Source organism: Aethalodelphis obliquidens, unplaced genomic scaffold, assembly GCF_003676395.1.
Source record: "Aethalodelphis obliquidens isolate GAN/ISIS:26980383/991018 unplaced genomic scaffold, ASM367639v1 scaffold28, whole genome shotgun sequence".
Classification (NCBI taxonomy): domain Eukaryota; kingdom Metazoa; phylum Chordata; class Mammalia; order Artiodactyla; family Delphinidae; genus Aethalodelphis; species Aethalodelphis obliquidens.
Window position 1 is genome coordinate 22,289,566 of NW_020837972.1, and position 22,705 is coordinate 22,312,270.

General features: G+C 42.4%; 2 protein-coding genes across 2 annotated transcripts in view; one reads left to right on the forward strand and one right to left on the reverse strand.

Moving 5' to 3' along the window:
- PIWIL1 (piwi like RNA-mediated gene silencing 1) overlaps positions 1-10,423 on the forward strand; it is a 28,183-nt gene extending 17,760 nt beyond the window's left edge. Inside the window, exons 14-20 of the mRNA XM_027125273.1 lie at positions 1,234-1,434; positions 1,548-1,651; positions 2,822-2,892; positions 3,052-3,205; positions 7,030-7,155; positions 9,326-9,473; positions 9,630-10,423. Of these exons, the coding sequence (XP_026981074.1) occupies positions 1,234-1,434; positions 1,548-1,651; positions 2,822-2,892; positions 3,052-3,205; positions 7,030-7,155; positions 9,326-9,473; positions 9,630-9,746 (921 nt within the window). The 3' untranslated portion in view covers positions 9,747-10,423. The remainder of the gene's footprint in view (positions 1-1,233; positions 1,435-1,547; positions 1,652-2,821; positions 2,893-3,051; positions 3,206-7,029; positions 7,156-9,325; positions 9,474-9,629) is intronic.
- Positions 10,424-19,560: 9,137 nt separating this feature from the next.
- Positions 19,561-22,705, reverse strand: part of RIMBP2 (RIMS binding protein 2) — a 246,373-nt gene continuing 243,228 nt past the window's right edge. The window contains exon 21 of the mRNA XM_027125143.1: positions 19,561-22,591. Within this exon, the coding sequence (XP_026980944.1) occupies positions 22,565-22,591 (27 nt within the window). The 3' untranslated portion in view covers positions 19,561-22,564. The remainder of the gene's footprint in view (positions 22,592-22,705) is intronic.

A 22,705-nucleotide genomic window follows, 5' to 3' on the forward strand; every position in this document is an offset into this window, starting at 1 on the left:
GGGGGGAGAAAAGGCACAAGAGTGAAAAACAGTACCTAGCTGTTCAGCACACACAGTATAGTTAGGGTATCTGTGGTTACACTTAAGTATAATGAATGAGGTGGCAAAGACAAATTTAATGATAAACAGCATATCTGTGTTACTTTAAACCCAAGAAATGAATTGGCTTCTTCTAATGGATTCCTTTTAGTCCTTTATCTCATACTTAAACGCCACAGGCAAATTGCTATCAGGTTGTCTGGAATAATAGAGACACCTAGGGTAGGAAAGTGATTTTATTGGGGGCCATGGAAAGAAAGATAAGAATCTGAGAATATAAATTGGAGAAGACAGCAATGAGTTAAAGAGCTGGATTCAGCTCCAAAACTTAAACTTGAATCCTCAGAATTTGGGCAGGTGTGGGTGGCTTGGTTGGTTGGTTGGTTGGTTGATTTTCCAGCTGTTTTGCGATGTACTTGACATGTAACATTGTGTGAGTTTTAAGTGTACAGCGTGATGACTTGATACGTGTACGTATTGTGAAATGATGACCACACAGGGTTAGTTAACACCTCCGTCACCTCACATAATTACAGTTCTTTTTGTGTATGTGGTGGTAACAGTCAAGATCCACTTTCTTAGCAACCTTCAAGTATATAATACAGTACTGTTAACTGTGGTCACCATGCTGTATGTACAGTAGATCCTCAGAGCTTAGCGTTTAGCTGGAAGCTTGTGCCCTTTGACCAACATCTTCCCGTTTGGGGCAGGGGTCTGCTTAGATCAGGTGCTTCAGCTTCCCCAGCAGTGCCCATGGACTTCCTAGGAAGTTTCATAGTTTGATCATATTCTCAAGCCAGAGCTTTAAAAGTTTAAAAGCCGTGATTCTAGGTGGGTCATGAGTAAGAAAATTGTGAGCATTTTAGAAAACCTTTTATTTGTCCACCTATAGGTTATCACTAACTTGTTTTGCCCTATTCCCTACCTCTGAAGTATTCCAAGCTGGCAGTAGAGCATTTTTAACTAAGTTCTAAAGTTTTGAATTATTTGCTTAACGTGCTTTCTTTATTAGTATCTATTACCTAGTTGAACGTGATGGGCATTAGCTAAAAGTTAATGTCATACTTACTAGCTACATGGCAGAGATGAATAGTAAAGTCAGTGATTTTGTGGGTTTGGTTTCCTGTCTTCTTCCTTGAACTTAATTATCAGTTTCCTAATTCTTTGTAATGAGGGCGTTTTGTTCATTTTTAGGTTGTTTGCCTGTTGTCAAGCAGTCGGAAGGACAAATACGATGCTATTAAAAAGTACTTATGTACAGATTGCCCTACTCCAAGTCAGTGTGTGGTGGCCCGAACCTTAGGCAGACAACAGACTGTCATGGCCATTGCTACAAAGATCGCCCTGCAGATGAACTGCAAGATGGGAGGAGAGCTTTGGAGCGTTGATATGCCTGTAAGTTTGATTTAATTGGTGGATAAAAGTTTTCATTGTTATTTAAGAAAAATGGATTTTTTAAATACTGCTGGTATTCTGTTGTATCTAACATTACGACGTTTTTGTTGAAGCTGAAGCTCGCCATGATAGTTGGCATTGATTGTTACCATGACACCGCAGCTGGCCGGAGGTCCATTGCAGGCTTTGTAGCAAGCATCAATGAAGGGATGACCCGGTGAGTGGGCTTTGGTAGCCGCAGATTAACTGTAGACATACGCAACACAGCCCACGAGTCCAGGGGCCAGTGTCTGGGGAGGACAGGGGTTGTGTTAATTCTTTACCTTGATTTCTCTTACGTTAGATCCAGTAAAAGAGAAAAGTTAGAAAAGGAAACCAGTTATTAGCTACCCTACCATTTTTAATGTCTTTCACTGGCCCTTAACCTGATGTAGCGGTCAGATTGCGTTTCAGGTTATTTTATTATTTGTATTTGCGGGGAGGATGCATCTCTTTAAATGTGACTGTCTCTAAAAACTTCTTTAATAATTTTATTGACCACTGAATGTAATTTCAAGTTGTCATGTTAACTTTATTTTGGAAAACCCACTTGAGTTTACCCAGTCACTTGTATTTCAACATAGTGAAATTATTTTTCAGTGCTTTTCTTAGAACTAATAGAATTGCCAAGAATAGGAAGAATGAAACTTGAAGCATTGATGTGTTAGCGTTACTAATGGGCATATTTCAAGGTGTTTTATCTTTTAGAAAAGTATCTTTTATCAAGAGTATAGTAGTAAGAGTGTGCTTCTGTGTTTTTTTTTTTTTTATAATATTCTTTTTTTTTTTAAACCCCACATTTGTTTATTTATTTATTTTTGGCTGTGTTGGGTCTTCGTTTCTGTGCGAGGACTTTCTCTAGTTGTGGCAAGCGGGGGCCACTCTTCATCGCGGTGCGCGGGCCTCTCACTATCGCGGCCTCTCTTGTTGCGGAGCACAGGCTCCGGACGCGCAGGCTCAGTAGTTGTGGCTCACGGGCCTAGTTGCTCTGCGGCATGTGGGATCCTCCCAGACCAGGGCTCGAACCCGTGTCCCCTGCAGTAGCAGGCAGACCCTCAACCACTGTGCCACCAGGGAAGCCTGTTCTGTGTGTTTTGAGGTGTAAACTTAGGAGGCAGCTCTGGCTTAAATTTTATTTTCTTCTCAGTGATGGAATTATGGGACTGATTTATAATGAAAGAAAGCTTTATGAAGATTTCCTGTATCTTGTAACCCTTCTGCTTAAGATTTCAAAAAGGAAGTTAAAGAACATGAATGGCTAAGGGTAACATAGATATAGCATGATTCAAAAGTGAAGAACTTCTAGACAGTTGCATTCTCACCACGGCCATGTTTTTTCTCTGAATAGCTGGTTCTCTCGCTGTGTATTTCAAGATAGAGGGCAAGAGCTAGTAGATGGGCTCAAAGTCTGCTTGCAAGGTGAGTCTCCTGTTGTGGTTTCCGTCTGCCCTGTGAATTAGAGTCTTCAAGAGATTGTCTTAAAGCTATGTTTCTGATAAAATCCTGTGCCCAGAATTTGGTAGAAGCACATTTTTGTTCTGTGTTATTGTAGTTAACACTTGTCTGGCTTTCTTTCAGCTGCTCTGAGGGCTTGGAATAGCTGCAATGAATACATGCCTAGTCGAATTATCGTGTATCGGGATGGCGTAGGAGACGGTCAGCTTAAAACGTTGGTGAACTATGAAGTACCACAGTTTCTGGATTGCCTAAGATCTGTTGGTAGAGGTTACAAGTAAGCATGCAAAATGTAATCATTTTCTCTTTATAAAATTACACTTTTGTATCTTTGAAAATAATGTCACAGGGTAAACCGGTGAGAATCTAACCTTACAGGTGCGGTCAGGCTTGAGGTAACGGAAGAGGTTTGGGTTGGGGGGGTGTCTTGTGGAGAATTTTTCGTGGAGGAGGGGCAGGCTGGAAATGTAGAGCGGGAGCTCCTTCAAGGAATGACGCATGGAGATGCCTTACCGATCGTCTGCCGCCGCCTTTTCTCTCCTAGAGCCTTGAAGTACGAGGGTCTGACTATCCCAGTACAGCCGTAGGCATCCACAGAATTGGTTACTGGAATATGTATTCCAGATAGTCTTAACTTTGTTTCTACCTCATTGTACCGTGAACGCTTGTTTGATTTCTGTGTGAACTCAGCTGGACTGGTGCTTGGTGGGTAAGATGTTGGGCGTGTGTTTGGTGTCACAGGGGAGATGGTTCCACTTCGCCCTGTTAGGCGGCCTGCAGAACCCAGGGCAGCTAGTGCTCCTCGTACCTGAGCGCTGCCCGTGTCCTCCTTTGAAAGTGGTACTGGGCTTCGCCTTCCTCTGCTCTCCTACAGAGGTCATTGCTCGTGCTATTTGGCAGTAAACTGCACACCATCTCAAGACAGCTGTTTTAATAAGTTACGTTGTTTAACTTTTGCTGTTTTCTTTATCAGATTGTAAGGAAGTCCAGATCAGGGACTGTTTAGTAAGAGCTGAGCGCATAACGTATTAAAGATTTGTGGATTTGATTTTTAAGGATACTTAGAAAATCCAGGAGACCTGTTTATATGTGCTTGCACGTGCATGTTTAAACACTGATTATTTTTGCCAGACTTTTTCAGCCGGTATTTGTTATCATTATAAAAAATGAGGGATTTTGAAAGTCATTTGACTGTACTTGGGCTCGCTGTGATTTATAGGCCCATGGGAGGAGCATTAAGAGCTTGTTTCTAGCTGAATTGCAGAGTGCTTCCAAGTCTTCTCTGGCCAGATTCTGAAAGGCCCCTTCTAAGTGTTGATTCTACACGTTTCTCAAAATGAGATCGTTATGCCAGTAAGTTCTCAGAGCATGTCGGGGGTGTTTTTTATCTCTTGTGAAGTAATTGTGTTTCAGATTAAAATGCTAATAGGCCTTTTTTAATACTTTGTAAATGAAGGTTAATGTTCTTTCCTGTCATCTTAAAATCCCTAGTGCTTGTATTTTCTCATTAAAATAATGGTATTTATTTTATTTTGGTTTTTGAAGTTTTGTAAGCCTTAAATTGTGTTTTTTCCCTTAGATTTTCTGTCCTTCTGGGGAGGGATGATGTGGTGGAAGGGAGTAGAGGAAGGGCTCAGATGGACCACTGCTTTCTTAGGTATTTTTTTAGTTGTTTACTACTTTAGCACTCAGAATTTTCTAGTCTTAGCTGCTTTTTTTCTCATATCTAGAGAAAAAGAAAATTTCAAGAAGTGAAGAGTAGAGGTAATAGTGCAAGTTCATCTTATTTCCTTAGGCTGAATATTTGGGATACTGGGAACATAACACTGTTGTCCCTGCTGGGGCCTGCATCTCTGGTTCTTTGAGTCTTTTGAGCCCTTTGGGTTGGGTCCCAGAAGGACTGGCAGCAATAGTTCTCAAAGAGGAGACTCTAGCCCTATAAGTGAGTATCTGTGAACAGGGTCCTCCTCTACAAGGGGGTGGAACTGGGCCTGAGGAGGCTGGTGGGATTTCCTGCTCAGCTTCCCTTTAGCCAATAGGAACCCACGTTGCAGGGAAGGAGGGTTTAGATCGATCGCTTGGACTAGTGTATAACAGACGGTTGCACGAAGTAGGTTTCACGGTGTGAATTGCGCCGTTGTTTGGCGGCTGCAGAGATCAGTGGTCAGGAGCCGTATGTCTGAAATCAGTCGGGTTAATCCCAGCTTTGCCTTCACCTGTGAAACGGGCGGCAGCTTAACCAAGGTTGATGAAAGGAGTAAGTCAGGGTGTTTAATGTACTTCACACAGTGCCCAGTAAGCGCTCAGTAAGCAGTAGGTGATGCATCTAGAAACAAGTTTGGAGCTGTCTGCAAAGTAAAACAATACCCAGGAATTACTCCTCACTTCGAAGAGATGCAGAGTTTGGGCTCTAATGTTTGTAGTTACCTTTTTGTTTTTTATCCTTTCTGTTTTGTCCTATTTGTTTTTTAATTGAAATGTTGATGTTAACTTTTTATAAAGATGCGTCATGGATTAGTTGATTTAGAATGTTTGGTATAAGAGCAAATCAAAGAGTCATTTTAGTATACTTTGACTTTTTTTTTTTTTTTTTTGGCTGTGTTGGGTTTTTGTTGCTGCGCGCGGGCTTTCTCTAGTTGCGGTGAGCGGGGGCTACTCTTCGCTGCGGTGTGCGGGCTTCTCATTGCGGTGGCTTTTGTTGCGGAGCACGGGCTCCAGGCACGCGGGCTCAGTAGTTGTGGCGCACGGGCTTAGGTGCTCCGCGGCATGTGGGATCTTCCCAGAGCAGGGCTCGAACCCGTGTCCCCTGCATTGGCAGGCGGATTCTCAACCACTGCGCCACCAGGGAAGCCCCACTTTGTCTTTTGATTCCTGAGACTGTGGCTCTGTTATATCCAGATCTGCTGTAGCTGGGCAGTGAGAGGTCTGTTGTACATGGAGATAGTGATATTCCTAAACACTTCTTCCATTTACTCAAGTAGAATCGCCTTCCTGCCCCTTGTATACTTGGTTACTTCTACCGTGAAGGAGCACATTAAGTTTATGACTGAACAGAAGTTCCCATTTGGGGATCTTTCAGACCATCAGTCCAGACAGTGTGTTGTGAACTACCTACCCAAGTCAGACATTACCAGCCAGGTCCATACCGCATGTGAAGCCCTCTGCTTCCCAGGGTTTAGGATAAAGTATATTTATGCTCTTAGGGAACTAATGTTCTAGCTGGAAAAAGAGCACCGGAAACTTGAGGTGTTGAAAATCATAATAATCAAGGTTTATTACATGCCAGCACCGATCTAAGTGCTTAACGTGTTCTAATTCATTTATTCCCAAATGGATGTGTGTATACAGTGTGACTGTGTCAGACAGTGAATTTGAAATGAACCTTTAAGAGATGGATAGAAAGGGTATTCAGGCTGAATGCATACTGGCAGTTACAGGGCTGCCCTCAGGAGAGTCAAAAGGCATGTAGAGGCAGTGGATCGAACGTGACACAGAGCTGAAAGCTCCCTAGGCCAGAGGAGTTCAGTCTTGACATGGGAAACCACCTGCAGAATTGGGCTGGGGAGGGAGGGGGGAAACGGCAGTATTCTGGTACTGCTGTGTGGCGGGCTGAGGAGTGGCTGAGCCGGGAGAGACGAGATCCCCGATATGTTGTCAGCCAGTCATTTTGAAAGGCAGGAAATTAGGCTTTGAGACTGCTCAAATTGGCTTACCTGTCAAAGATTTGAGAGTTAATATCTTACTTTCTACATAGAAGAAAATGCCCACCGAAAAGGCTTTCAAACTGTTGAGTTTAAAAACATGCTGGGTTTAACATTTTCGTGAGACAGGTATGTCATATGCTTGGTTTAATGATTAAACATCTACATGACCTTGAGTCACAGGGCCCAAATATGCCATTTTATTTTCTACTCACAGTATTTTCCTGGCCGTAACTCCACGCCCTTACAAGTTGTGGAATCTTCCTTCACAACTGGGATAGCTAGTATGCCCCAAGAGGGATGTGCGTTTCCTTTTAAATGGAGTGTATGAATGTATGAATGCTTCAGTGCCCTGAAAATATGACTGACTAAATGCAGTTACATTCATCACCGTCTTAAGCCCAAGACTAACGGTCATTGTGGTGAAGAAACGAGTGAACGCCAGATTTTTTGCTCAGTCTGGAGGAAGACTTCAAAATCCACTTCCTGGAACAGTTATTGATGTAGAGGTTACTAGACCAGAATGGTAAGTTCTGTATTAGATGAAGATTGGTTTCTGTTTTGTTCTTTAGCATAGCCTCTGTACTTTATCACCTTTAACACATTTACTTGATAGTTCTTATATTTTATTTCTTATAAATACTAAAGTCTTTCATTAGTTTGATCTAATAATGCCCATGATTTACTTAGTCTCTGAAATGGTGAACAGAGGTTTCTGTGCCATCTCTCTCTGGGGGAAGCGGGTTATTGTTTGTGGTATTAGTTATACAGCCTGAGTTTAAGAACAGCTGCTCTAGATTGCTTTTGCATTTTTTTTTTTTTTTTTTTACATATGTAACCTCATCCATAGATGGTTATTTTCCAATCAAAATTTTTAGATCTGTAATGCACTTAGTTACCCACAGGTCAGAAAGTGTCATCTGAAACACAGTTGCAGGTAGAAAAATGGCTTCTGAGCAAACACTTTTTATGTAACCGGGAGCTGCACTCTGCTGTAAGAAAGCCAGCTAGAACCTTCAGGGGCACACGGTAATGATCCTATTAGCACACGAGGGTTCAACTGTAAACTCACGAAATTTGGTTCCTCGAAAACCCCTTTGTGGGGAATGGAGTACAAGGCAGCAAGTCATGTTCACGAAGGCAAGTCATTGGTCAGTCCACATGAACGCCCTCTTCATGAGAGTGAACAGCTGTGGTGCTTTTGTCTTCATATATACATTTTTGGAGCTCTTTTTAAAAAGGGCAACTTTAATCAGGGTAAAGTGTCAGCCTAGGTGCAAAGTTTAAATGTGGAATGCTTCTCCTGTATGAACCTTAGGTAGATGAGGCGTTACTGTACTAAATTTATGTAGACAAATGATAATACAGATTTTGGTTCTGTTTAGTCCTGTTATCTGACAATGTATAGACATTTTTATTTCAAGATGCATTATCTTGGATTGTGTCTTTCTCTCAGGCAGGTGTTAGTTATCAGAAGGATTCTAACCTGTTGGGGAAAATCGTTGAAGGAGGAAGACAGAATGGCTAAGATAGTAACTAAGATATTACAGTTTCATTTCCTGTAGGATCTCTTTAATGATTCAGAGTGGCCTCATGATACTTCTAACATTACTACTACTCTGATAACCAAAGCTCAGGTGTAACATTGACCTAAAGACATAATTTTTTTTTAACAATTTGGGTAAAATCCAAGTTGAACTATAAAGTATGAAAAAATTTGATTACTTTTTACTAGATTTTTTTTTTTTTTTTTTTGTGATACGCGGGCCTCTCACTGTTGTGGCCTCTCCCGTTGCGGAGCACAGGCTCCAGACGTGCAGGCTCAGTGGCCATGGCTCACGGGCCCAGCCGCTCCGCGGCATGTGGGATCTTCCCGGACCGGGGCACGAACCCGTGTCCCCCGCATCGGCAGGCGGACTCTCAACCACTGCACCACCAGGGAAGCCCTAGATGTTCTTTAAAACTTAACAGCTGCCGTTACTACTCAGATACTTGGCGAAGCCCACTTTGAACGATAATAACGTGCTTAAACTGGGAACAGGTTTTGATTCTAGCTCTTTTGTGATTTGTCTGTTCTTTTGGGCAAGTCATTTAACATTTCTGAAACCCTCATTTTGCTAAATAACCGTAATCTGTTGTAGATCAATTCTGATTTTAAAATTTGTCTAGTTTCAATGGACATAATAAATTACAGTTAATTTCTTAATATCTGTATCAGGTCAGATTACAATATCTCTGGATTGATGTTTAATTGGTACCAAAAAAATGAAAAAACAAAACAAACAAACAAAAACCCTGATGTTCCTTTACGTTTGCACTACTTGGTTCTTGATTCTAGAGCCTGTTGCTGTGCAGTCGTCTCCCTCAGATGTGGAGTGGAAACAGTGACCCGGCACAGTGGCACCGTCATAATTAGCAGCCGTGTCAAATGTTTGTTAATGCCCCGAGGCATCAATGATAGATATTTAAAAATATAAATAATAGTAGTATCTTAAACCTCTTTCACACACAAGCATTCCAAAATGGTTCATGAATAACAAGTTCTGAATTCAAGGAAGCATATTATGTTTTGAGAAGATTAGGTCACATTTTAGTATACCGGATCTTTTCACTGTAAGAAACTTGAATCATCTTAATTTTAGCTTTCAAAAAGATGAGCCTTACACCCGTGTGTTTCTTTCTTTTGTAATTTCCAGGTATGATTTCTTTATCGTGAGCCAGGCAGTGAGAAGCGGCAGTGTTGCTCCCACACATTACAACGTCATCTATGACAGCAGTGGCCTGAAGCCAGACCACATACAGAGGTTAACTTACAAGCTATGTCATATCTATTATAACTGGCCAGTAAGTATTTTTTTAATCAATGTTTATTCACCTCAGTGAGATTCACTTTTCAAAATGGAATTGCTATGTTGTCTAAGGCTTTTACAGTTTAATACCGAGGTTTCAGTTTAGAGAGCTAGATTCAGAGTAACAGAACCTTTTCTTTTCCCGCTGAAGGGCATCATCCGTGTTCCTGCCCCTTGCCAGTATGCCCACAAACTGGCTTTCCTCGTTGGCCAGAGCGTTCACAGAGAGCCCAGCCTGTCACTGTCAAATCACCTTTACTACCTCTAACCTACAGGAAGAAGACAAGATGTAGCGGTTTGTTTTCTTTGTGAAATTATAACTTTGGGATTTTTTGAAGCTTTTATTTTTTAACTGTTATCTTTCCAGGTGAAACTTGGGAAGGAAATTAGGAGATCTAGAGTCTTATTTCTAACAGTGCTATTAACTGACTTATTTTTATTTTATAGGTAAAAATTAGGATTTTATATTTTATCTTGTTTGATTCTCATAAATAGGTTGTGAGGATTTTTTGTTTTGAAAAAAAATGTGGATAAGATGCTTTGTATTATAAACAGACTCTTAAAATATTGGAAAAGTTGGGATTTACTTGAAATTGCTTTCAGGAGTGAGCAAGTCCTACTTGTAAGGCTATATTAACCTTATTTTTGAAATATTTATTTTGAATTTAAAGGAGAGAAAAGGCATAAAGTGGAGGCTCAGTACAGTCGTACGGTAGGATTTTATTTGAGCGTCTGATGATCTCATTTTAAAGAAGAAGCTGCCATTAAATAACCTATACAAGGTATAGGGAAGGCGTGAGACTGTGGAGAAATAGGCTTATTTTTATTTCATTTTTGGGGCTAGGTGTTATGGGGGTTAAAAAAGAAGATAGTTGAGGGCTTCCCTGGTGGCACGGTGGTTGAGAGTCTGCCTGCCGATGCAGGGGACACGGGTTCGTGCCCCGGTCCGGGAAGATCCCACATGCCGCGGAGCGGCTGGGCCCGTGAGCCATGGCCGCTGAGCCTGCGCGTCCGGAGCCTGTGCTCTGCAATGGGAGAGGCCACGATAGTGAGAGGCCCGCGTACCGCAAAAAAAAAAAAAAAAAAAAGAAGGTAGTTGAAAGTTTTAAATTTCTGTCCAAAGATACATTTTAAGACTCCTTAATAAAAGAGGCCAGTAGTCTATATAAACGTTACTTTTTGTTTTGCAACTGGGACATCACGCCATTTGTTATAAAATAAAATTGCAGTGATTGTCATCTTATTTGAATATAACAGTGAGTTTTTGTTTTTACTGAAAGCATATGCGTTTTCTTTCCATTTATTATATTTTTTAAAACTGCTGGAGAGTACACTCAGAGGACACAATTCCATTTATAAAAGCTAAATTTGGGTTACTTACGAACTTCACAGTAAAACTGTCAGGAAATGCTGCAACCTCAGAATTAACAGTATAAGACTGGAAACCCTTAACTTGTAAGAAAATGCAGACTAAGAAGTCTGTGTTTTTGTGAAGTTGATAATTGTAATAATTCACATCTACACAATTGTAGGACTTTACAGGGAATTTTGCAAAGAGCAGGCTCGAAGTTAATGAGTGATTGTATGCCATGAGAACACCTTTACACGTTGCTTGCAAGCGTAATGAGTGTAAACCTTAGTGATCATACACGAGCTACAGGAACTATGATTTCAAGTGATGCCATTCAGTAAAGCTACTTGTCTTACCATTACTGTGCTTGTTCTTATCAAATGACTGCCTTTGGATTTAGCCTTATTAACATATTATGAGTGAAAACCATTTCATTTTCCCTTTAGTTCTTGGAGCTAATAACTGTTGTTAACATTGTTTTTGGCTATTAGCCGAAGTTCCTTAACCTATTTGATTTCTAGACGTTAGAAGGAATGAAACACAGGAGATTGTGACGTTTCAGAAGAATGCCAAATAAAGACAATAAAATCGATGACAGTTGCCAAATGTTGTCACAGTATTAAGGAACGTAAGGAAGTCTAATTACACAACTGTAAAAGGTTGATTTGGGGCATCTTTTATTTATGGATTTTTAGGGCTAGTCAGTAACTTAAGTCATTAAAGTCTCATACTTGGCAGGTTTTAAACTATCCTTTAAAGTTGAAAGGCTTTAATATCTTTAAAACTATGAAAAAATGATAAATGTGGTAATTCCGGGAAAGGTGCAGTATTCAAAAGACCCTCATTATATCATAAAGACTTTGGTCTGCAAGGGACCAAAACAGCCTCAAATTAATTTCAGCCAAAAAGGGCTATTGACTGGCTTTCTCAAGTCATCCTAGGCAGTGGTTCCCAAACGGAATGTTAAACGTGACCTTCTTTGCTTTGAAATAACATAGACCACTGGGCTCCAGACCAGATCCAGGAATCAGAACTTGTAGGGGAGAGGCCAGGTGAACTACTAAACGCATCCCAGGTGGTTTGTCCGGGAATTTGGGCAAATGCCGGTTGAGAAGGTGTATAGAACCTATAGCTGATGGAATGCTATCGGGGATCTGTCACTCGCTCTGCTTCCTTCTGGGTTGGTTCTAATCAGATAGGATTACAAAGATGGTCACAAAGCCTGGGTTTATGTCTCAGCCTCACTGCAATGAAAGGAACACCTCGTCCACAATGGTTGCAGCAAAACTCAGGCTGTCTACACATCCTTGAACCTGAGGGACACACTGCCCTGATGGGGACTTAATAATAGCTGTTGGGTCAGATGAGGCCCATCTAGGAGTGGGTGGAGGAATGGTTCCCCAAAGGAAAACTTAGGCGCTAAAACCAGAAGATGGAACAGACAAGTGAACCCAGTGGATGCCCACTGGGCGTCTGCTTGTTTCACAGCAAGTCAGCTTGTGACGGAAGTAGGAGTCGCCCTGGTCGCTAGAGGGACAATTACAACCGAGCACCTGTACGGGAATTGATTGCAGTGCTTCCAAAGAACACAGCCAAAACTCTGAAATCCAGGTTTCTCCTTAAAAGAGCAATATGCACACCCGAGTCCTACTTCTGAAGGCCTCAGCATTAGGGACGCTTCAGGTTCTCCCTTCTCAGTGCCTGGTCTGACCCATGCAACCTGGCAGTTCCTCAGGTGATGAAGCAGTTTGTTGGGGCGGTTCCTCAAGTGCCTTACGACGGGTAATCTGCCCAGTTTTTTCTGGGTACACGGGGTTTCTTTCCCCTCAAAACTCCAAAAACGTGCCCCTCATTGAAGCTTTCTGTTAGTTTTACATGCTGTTCCTTAGAGCTCATAGAAATCTTGTTTGAGGATTCCGGAATTTCTGTCGGGAAATAGTGTCTTTGTTGTCTCTGGGTTGAACAGAAAGTCTGTTTCAACATCAGTTTCAGCCTGATGCTATGATATGAATCTTCAGAAGTCTGTGGATTTTTGAGGTGTAATTCTTCCGTGTAGCCATAATATTGTCCTTCAGATACAGTATTTCAAGGGCTTGGTGTAGGTCTGTTTGCATTCATCATTCCAACCCAGTTAAATCGTTTAAAAATCCAGGGTGAAAAAGAGAGAAATGTTAAAATTCGGAAGTGGTGAAGTCAGTGGAGAGGCCACGTGCTGCTGCCTTGTAGCACGGTGGTGGCTCCCTGGGCCGCAGCGCCTCTGCTCCAGGTCACGCTGCCCCTCCCAGCACCCTGTGCTGCCTGCGGCCGAAGTCCCGTGGGAGCTCCAGCCCGCAGCCTCTGTCTGAGACCCCCCCCCCCCGCCTCCCGGGGTTCTCAGTCTCTCGCTGGTTCTTCCTGGTCTCCCTAACTTGAGAATGTTGGAGTGCCTCCAGGCTCAGAAGCAGGGTCTCTGAGAAGCAGGAAGAAAAGAGTTTCTTTCTACTCCTCCTCCCTCGGGAATTCCATTCAGTCTCATAACTCATTTCTGTCAAAATGCTGCCAATTCACATCTCCAGCCCTGGCCTCCTACAGTCAGATGTGTCCGAGTGTCTGATACAGTGGCTCTCCAGCTCTTTGGTCTAAGGACTTCCTTACCCTCTTAACTTGCTGAGGACCCAGAGAGGTTTTGTTTATGTGGGTTATATTTATTAATTGTATATTAGAAATTGTATTTTAAAAACGATACGGAAACCCACATTCCATTAACTGTTAGACTGATGCTGTCGTCATGTCATGAAGCCTCTAGAAAATACTGTACACTCGTGAGAGAACACAAATGAAAAAGGCAGATGGCCTCAGTGTTAGCAAATCAGGTCCTGTGGTCCCCTACTCTGGTCCTAGCCCAGCCAAGACCCTCTGCCTTGGCAGGGAAGGTGCTTTTCCGTTAGGGTTCACACAGCCAAAACCAAAACTGAACCTGAGATCGGTGCAATGCAAGCTTTATTCAGTGGCCAAAGAATGGAGAAGTGGGAATTTAGTTCACAGGTCAACCTCTCACTCACGCTCACGTGGCGAGGGGGATTTGATTGTAAAGAATAAGGACGGTGCGGGGAGGAGCGAGGCTGATGGTGGGGAGGCATTTGCATTGTTCTTCTGGGGGAGGGGCGGGGTTTCCCTGAAATGGGATGCCACCCTTTTTCTGTCCTTTTTTGGTCGGCAACTTCCGGTCATGGCCGCTGGTAGGTATGTCACTTAGTAGCTGATGCAGTAAAAACAACGTAGATGAGACTCCGGGTCTGTTGAAGGTCACATTCGTTGCCATCTTGGTTCTAGCTGGTTCTCGCTGGGTTTTGTTTTTCTCTTCATGTCGCTTCGTTACTTTGTTTGGGACCCTGTGACTCAAAGAGACATGTTAGTTCCTGTTCAAGGGAGGGGTTGGCAGCCTTTGGGCAAGAATCTGGAGTCAGCTCTGGCCACAGCAGGAAAAGAGTTTTGACCACAGAACCCTGGAGGAGTCGCAGGGTACCCCAGGGGTCCCCTGGCCACACTGTGAGAACCTCTGGTTGAATCATTCAGTATGCCTGGAACTGAACTGTGATTTCTCTCAGACCTGCCCCAGTTCAGTTAATTGGAGCTCCGTTTTCCCAGATGTTCAGACCAAAACCCTTGGCATCTTTCCTTGAGTCCTGTCTTTCTCGTGTCACACTTTGGGTTCCTCGGTAAGTGTTATAAGCTCTGCCTTCAAAAGATCATGAATATCCAGCCACTGTTCCTGTCCCCTCTTCCAAGCCACCACTGTCTCTGAATCACTACCACAGCCTCCTAAAGTGGTCCTTTTGCAACAAAGTGATCAAGTCGCACACCTGCTCGTCGTGCGGTGCGGTGGGTTCCCACCTCGGGAAGACAGTCGTTGCCAGGGTGTGGCGTCGTGCCGCCCAGGTGCCCGCGTCCTGCCCCGGGACCTCTGCTGCTGCTCCGGGCCCAGACTTCCACATGCTCCTTCAGGTCAGCTAAGATGTCACCAGCAGAGGGACCACTTTCTAAATTTTCAGCATCCCACAGGCAGAGACATAGCCTTTCTGCTCTCTCCAGCTTTGCTGGTATCAGTAGCATATTACTTGTTGTGCTTTTTCTACTCTGCTCCCCCACTAGAATGCAAATGATTCCAGGAATCCAGGAGGGCAGGAATCTTTGTGTCTTGTCCACTGTTGTCTCCGAGCGTCTTGATCAATGTCTGGCACGTAACAGGTTCTCAGATATTTATTGAAAGGACAAATAACTAATGTAACTTAACTCAGTCAGCCAGCCCCTGTACTTCTTATGCATGTTAATGTCAAGGGAGCCCTGTATACTCCGCAGTGGTTCTCGTCCTGGGCTGTGTGTTCTGGTCACCAGAGGGCTTTAAAAGCTCCTAATGGCAAGCCCCCACCCGGTTCTTATAAGTGAGACTCTTGGCCTGGGACTTGGACATAGGAACACTCAGCAGTCTTAGCAACAGCTGGAGTAATACTATACGAGGCAAAGAAGCGAAATCATCCATGTGGGTAGCAACCAGTCAGGCTTCCGAGAAACCTGGATCCTAAGTCGCAGCTTCTGGCCACACCTCAGGACCAGATGTTCTGCCACTGGATTCTTTTTCTTCGTGGGTACCTGGAAAAGGAGGTCCTGCCCAGTCCATCTTTGCCCATATGCTCCCTGTGCGAGGCTTGGTCAGGTGTGGCAGGAGGGAGCCCTTTGGAGGGGGTATGGCCTCAGCTGTGGTGCGGCAGGGCTGCCCTAGCACAGGCAGGCACTTGGCTCCTGGCCCTGCGGTGAGCAGAGACTGCACCTGCCCAGGAAGCAGCCAGCCCGTAGGGGATCATTCCTGGGCTACGAGGCACCTGACTGAGGAGTTGCATGCTTTCACCCTTTCTGTTGGGGGTCCGCCTCTTCCCGTCTGGCCTCAGGGGCCTGTGAGGCTGGGGGATAGGGGTGGTATAGATACCTTCTTTCTGGACGACACACGAGCCTTTGAGCACTCGAATCCTGTTCCCTCCTATCCAGCTTACATGCCATTGTTCTAAATCAACTTTATTGTGATTTACATGTAAGTGAATGCAACTTGATGAGCTTTTGACCATTTTATACACTCCAGTGTCTCTGCCACCATCGAGATTTAGAAAAATGTCCATTCCCTCCCACAGAAGGTTCCTTCTTGCTTCTTTGCAAACAGCCCTTCCCACCTTTCCCCCAAGCAGCCACGGTCTGCCTTTGACCTCCTCTGGTCTCGTGTGAACGGAATCCTACGGTGCGTGAACTCCTCTGCGCCTGGCTGCTTCTGCTCTGAGGGCTTCAGAAGTTAACCTGTTTAATTGTCTGGTTGGTTGGTTTGCTTAAGCAGGGTTCCACTGTAAGGTCGTACTTCACATTGTTGATTCACTGTGGACGGATGGGTATTTTGGATGCTTCCTATTTGGGGCTATTATAAACTCTAGAAAAATTCTGTTCAGGCCTTTGTATGGACACAGTTTTTCTTTCTTTTGGGTAAATACATAGAAGTAGAATTGCTGGATCTGCATGCTAAGTGTCTCTGATTTTATAATTAGCTGACAAGCTGACAAGTGACTGGACGCTTTTCTGTTCTCCCCTCCAGTGCATGAGAGTTCCAGTTGCTCCACATCCTCGCCAATCTTTGATGATGTCAGTCTTTCCATTTTAGTGGGTGTGTAATGTTATCTCACTTGGATTATTAATTGCATTTCCCTGCTGACTAATGATACTGAGCATTTTGTGTGTGCATATTAGCCATTCTTATATAGCTTCTATGAAGTAGCTGTTCAGACCTTTTGCATATTATCTTTTAAACTGGTTGGTCTTATTGAATTGTAAAATTTCTTTGTGTATTCTGGGTAAAAGTCTTTTGTCAGATATATGCACTATGAATGTTTCCTCTCTGTTGCTGGCTTCTTGTTTTGCTTTCTTAAGTATCAAAGAGAAGATATTTTTAAATTCGATGGAGTCCAGTTATCAGGGGTTTTTTCTCTTATAATTTGTGCTTTTCGTGTCCTGTATAAGACATCTTTCTAGCCAAATTTCTCCTGTGTTTTCTTCTAGAAGTCTTATAGTTTTAACATTTTCATTTAGGGCTGTGTTCTGAGTTAAATTTTGTGTATCATATGAGGTAAGAGTCAGTTCTCCCTCCTATGAATCCCCCTTCTTTCTGCAGAATTTCTGGAAAATACCATATTTCCCCTGTTGAATTGCTTTGGCACCTTTGTTGAAAGTGAACTTACTATATATGTAAGCATCTGTTTGTTCCATTGATTTATATGTATCTTTATTTCTATATAGCTGTGTTTTACATACAAACACCACTGCCTTGATTACTGTGGCTTTACAGTAAGTCTCAAAATTAGGCAACGTTAGTCTTTCCCCCTTGTCCATCTTTTTCAAAATGGGTTTGACTATTCTAGGTCGTTTGCATTTCTGTATAATTTTTTATTCAGTTTATCAGTTTCTGGAATAAGCCTGCTGGAATCTTGACTGCCATTTCACAGAATCAGTAGATTTACCGGGAGGAAACTGGCATTTAACAATACTGAATCTTCCAAGCCATTAACATCTCTTATATCTCTATTTAGGAGCTTTTTCATAGTCTTAGGCAATGTTTTACATTCTTCAGTATATAAATCTTGTATGTATTTTGTTAAATTTGTCCCTAAGAATTTCATGTTTTTGATGCTACTATAACTGCTTATGTTGATTTCTTCCTTTAGTTTATATCAGTTATATCTATATTTTAACTTCTGTCTAATTGTTCCCTGCTGGGGAGAGTGATACAAAATATGCAATTTATACAGAAATACAATTGACTTTTGTATGTCGACCTTGTACCCTGTCACCTTGCCAAATCCACATATTAGTACTAACCGCGTTTTGTAGATACCCCTTAACATTTTCTGCATAAAGTCATGTCATCTGCAAACAAAGACTGTTTTACTTCTTCCTTTCAAAAGTGTATGACTTTTCTTGCCTTATTGCAAGGCTAGAAACTCCAGTATAGTGTTGAATACAAGTAGTCAAGTGGACGTCCTTGTCTTGTTTTTGACAGAAAGGGCAAGTGGTCAGTCTTTCATCGTTATGTGTGTTGACTGTTAACTTTACCAAGTTGAGGTAAATTCCTTTCTTTTCCTGGTTTCCTGAACAGTTGTTGATTGTGTCCAGTGCTTTCCTTGCATTTATTGAAATGACTGGGTAGCTTTTCTCTTTTGTTCTGTTAATACAGTAAAACACATGGATTTTTCTTCAGCGTGTTCAACCAACCTTCATTCCTGGGTTGAACCACAGTTAAATATAGTGTATCATCCTTATATATTGTTGGATTCAATCTGCTAATGTTTGGTCAAGGATTTTTTTTTTAATCTACATTCATGATGCTATTGGTCTGTAGTTTTCTTACAACGTCTTGCCTAGTTTTGGCGTCAGGATAATGCCGGCCTCGTGAGTTTGGGCATTTCTCTTTCTTCTCTCTTCTCTGGAAGAATCTGTGTACAGTGGGCCGTATGTATTCCTTAAGTGCTTCATAGTATTCACCAAAGCTAATAAGTCCAGTTCATTATCACTTTGGGCTTGCCTACATTTTCATATTTTAGGAAATTTGTAAATGTGTTCAAAACATTCAATCCTGGCTACTTTTACTGATTTTATTTTATTTTATGTTTTTGGAGAAACTGTCATTAATTTCTTTTTACTGTGGTAAAGTATATGTAACATAAAGCTTACCATTTCAACCATTTTTAAGTGTGTAGTTGCGTTAAGTACATTCACACTGTTGTGTGGACTTTAATTTCTTATACTGGTATTTCTTAAACTGGAATATTTTTAAATTAAAGACATTCCATTTAATCTAGCATTTCAGCTTTTTTTTTTTTTTAACTTAAGATCTCCAGAATTGATATCATCTTGTGTAACTTAAACTTTGTGCCCTTTGACCCACATCTCCCCATTTCCCCCACCCTCAGCCCCTGGCAACCACCATCCTACCCTCTGCTTCTAAGTGTTTTTGACTGTTTTAGGTTCCACGTATGAGTGAGATCATGCAGTATTTCTCCGTCATCAATTATTCAAACATAACCTTTTTTGTAAATGCGTTAGGTGAAAACGTAGTTCGACGTGAATGACATTATGATAGCAGTTATTTTATATACTTGTATACAGTTTCATAAAGTTATGCATTTGAATTATATTTTCACCTTGCACGTTGGTTTTACCTCTTAATGATAATAAACCCTATTATTGGGAGAATTTTAAAATAATTAAGGATTTCAGGAAAATGCTTTGTATTTGAAAAATTAAGTTGTGTTTTATTATATTTAGCTGGTGTAGCTCTTTATTCAGATCATTTGAATTCTGGAGTTGCCAAAGGGAGGTGTTATGAATATGGTTTGAACTCACTCTCGACATCTTCGCTGCACGTGAGTATTTCACAAGAAGCACTCAGGCGTAGCACCTTTCTTTTGCCGCTGAGTGGATCGTCACCAACAATGCGAGAGTGACGGCACTTTGTAAATGACTCCCAGGTCAGAACTGCTTTAGAACAAAAGTACTGCCAGAAAAGGTAACGTTATAGAGTTTTTCTTGTACGTATAGGAGAAAGGAATTCAGTTAGGCTGCTATGATTTTAAAAAAAAAAAGCGTTCAAAACAAACACAGAATAAATGGCGTTGTATAAAATAAGAAATTTTATTTCTATAAAATATTTTACACTAGCTGTACACATGCACACACCCACACAGAACTTAACCACACATTGAGTAATTTCCTTTTAATAAATCTACCACATACTATTATATTACAATTTACAATATAGTTTTTGAAGACACAATGGGGAAAGCGTCATCATTCATTTACAAACCTCCCATAAATTACAAAAGAAAGGCAGTCTGAAAAGTATGTATAAAGAGTAAAAACAATTTACAAGTGGACAAGAATTACAAAATAGTAACCATCAAATACATCTGCCAGCAACTCTGTAAATCTTTGTTGTTGTTGTTCGGGTGCCAATGGTGAAGACTGGTGTGGAGTCATTTTGAACAGACTTAAAGTTAGTATGTTTTCGGTGTGGCTTATGTGGATTGCTTTACGTGTAGGCTGTTCATTGTTGATTATCTGTGTATGGCATTTTGACAAATAATGAAAGTAACGTAAGTCCATATGCCACAAAATGTAACACTGAAAGCAATGAATATTACCAGCTTTTTGGCAGGTTGGAGTAGTGGTACTTTACCAAAGTTACTTCCTCTCCTCTTTTTTAAATGATTTGAATAAGTAAACATTTCCTGTGTGTCGCCTGGCTTGCTTCGAAAGACAGAAAACCAGGATCTTATCACTGCACAGCCTGTGCAACTTGGTCTCAAAGCACTGTGTCTGTGAGGGTGGAGGGCACTGAATGCACAACACATACAACGTGTACACCGTAGCTTTTATTGGACAGTACAGATCACTGTGCATTTATAAGGCAGGACATCAAGGCGGTTAAACTAGGAATTTCAAGACCAGAGTTCAAGTGAGAGTTATGCGTCATGAGGCAAGCATTTTTGAAAAGGGAGCGAGGTTGGAATCATTCCTTCAAGGGCAGATGACAAATGCACAAAGGCTGGGGCCCCAGGTAGGGAGTGAGCTACAAAGAGCTACTGGCCGCCCTGTGTGCTCACGAGACAGCCCAGCTCCCGCCAGGGCCCGGCAATAACAAGAGCGATGGGCGCGGAGGCCCGGCGGGAGTACCAGCAGCTCTGTGTCCTGGCGCTGGGTTTAAAGTGGACGGTAGTGCAAAGAGCATTTCTCTACTGGTGTCAGGGGAGAAGATTGGTTTTTTAGGAAGTACTTGAGTCATGAAAGCCCTAGTTTGGAATTAAAGAAAATTACATAGATTTGGAAGTTGTCCGGAAGCACGTGAATCATTTCACTGCACCCAGCTTTTTCAGCAGTTTCTTGCCTTTGGAAAGCAGCCCCTTTTTCTTTCTCGAGGACATTTCCCTGCCTCTCCCAGGACTACCAGTACCCATAGATGACGTAGGTGGCCCAGAATGGAGATGGGCTGTGGGAGATGGTACTCTCCTGGCTGTACCTGAACCCTCAGGAGGAACCTAGTAGGCACATTGGTACAGGTCACTGAGTGCGCGAGCGCCGGCAGCACCCCTCCGCTCGCCGCGCAGCATCAGTGACGCCACACGGCCCCGCTTCCCACCAGGCAAGGTGAGCGTGGTTCGTTTCTTCTCTGAAGGGTTGAAGTATCCCGTGAGAGGCACACGGCCCTCCCACGGCATAGCTCAGAGGCGGGGTCTGAGGGCCCCCAGACAGAGGGCCGGCAGTGTGGGGTTTTCGGTTTCTTTGTGTTCAGGGGAGGGAGTGGCCATTGCTCTGGCAACACAGAGCTGGGTAATCACTGACTTTGTAACTTAAGACCAGAAGCAGGAAGGAGGAGTCATTTTGAATTAGGTAGGTAGAGAGTAAGACTGGCTGAGTACCCGTCAGTAATCTTAAAAGCAGAAGTTCTTAAGGGGAATTTCGAATTTGAAAACTACTTGGGCATGTGAGATCCTGACGTTGAGTACATTCCTGGGCTAGTATACTAGAGAAATACTGGAGATGGCGCACCGGTTGAAAGAAAAATAAATAAAAAAAATAAAATGAACCTTAATTTCAATCAAAGAAAGCTTAAAGGCCCTTATTGTACGCTCTCATTATTTCCAAGATATTAAAGGTGCGTTTTTGTCGATACAGAGCACATGGTAGGGTTTCCGTGCTCTCGAGTGCTTCCCGGTGCCTTGCAGGAGCGGAACTGTATTCTAACGCGGGCATGACGACGTGGGCTCACCCGCGTTTACGGTCGCATGCATGCCTGCGATTACATAACACCACCTTTCCTCTTGCTCCCTTACCCCACCAGAGCAAAGCTCTTTCTAATACGAGGACTCGTTATTCATCAGGCAGACAGGAGCCCAGGGGCTTCAAGCTTCCTTGGATTTAAAATCAGGGTCTAATTCTAATGGAGAACACCTACTAAATCATCCCAAAGTACACCTGAAGATACCATCTATTCCATCTAATGCAATCATTTGAGCTGCATGTTTCATTAAACTTGGTATTGCATTGGTATGCCAACAAAGCAGTCTTCCAGCCAAACGCCTGCGTGTTCAGGACACTTGCTTGTGCTTTGAGGAGACGCATCAGCTCTCCCGTAAGGTAGAGGGACGGTCACTTAAGAAAAAGCTGCCTGCCATTCCAGGCAGCATGGGGAGCGTTCAGAGGCAACTCTAGATCACCTCGTGTTCACTACTCATCCGCTCGATCTTGAGTTGCGGGGTTTTTTTTAGGTAAAATTTCCAGAGGAAACATTTTATTAGGTTGTGCTTTTCCCAAGAGTGGCTAACAATGCAATATGCAGCTTGAATTATGACTAGACATTGGAACACTGTGTAAACAAACAATTAGCCTGTTAAGAAATATGTTCCCAATGTTGGCCTCTTCCAAATATTCTTAACGTAAATCGTAGGAAATGATTATCAAAGCTGATTTATTTCTCTACAAATTCAGTTGCTTTACAACTGAGACCAATAACACTTTAGGTCCAGTGAGTTTTTGAGACATATTTCTTCTTTTTTTTAGCCCCCCAGTGAAGCCTTAAGTCTACCGCATTGGTCCACTGCAGGTAGCTTAGGTTGCTATGTTTACAGGTATCTTCAGTTGCTCACTTACGTGAAGGCTACATTGCCTGATTAAGGGGTGAAATGCACACTCTTCTTCTGTTTCCAAGCAGATGAGCAAAGAAATAAAATATATATAAAAATATAATATATAAAAACTCGCAGTGATGAAATAAAATAAAAATGAGACACCAAACAAATGTAATCTGACAG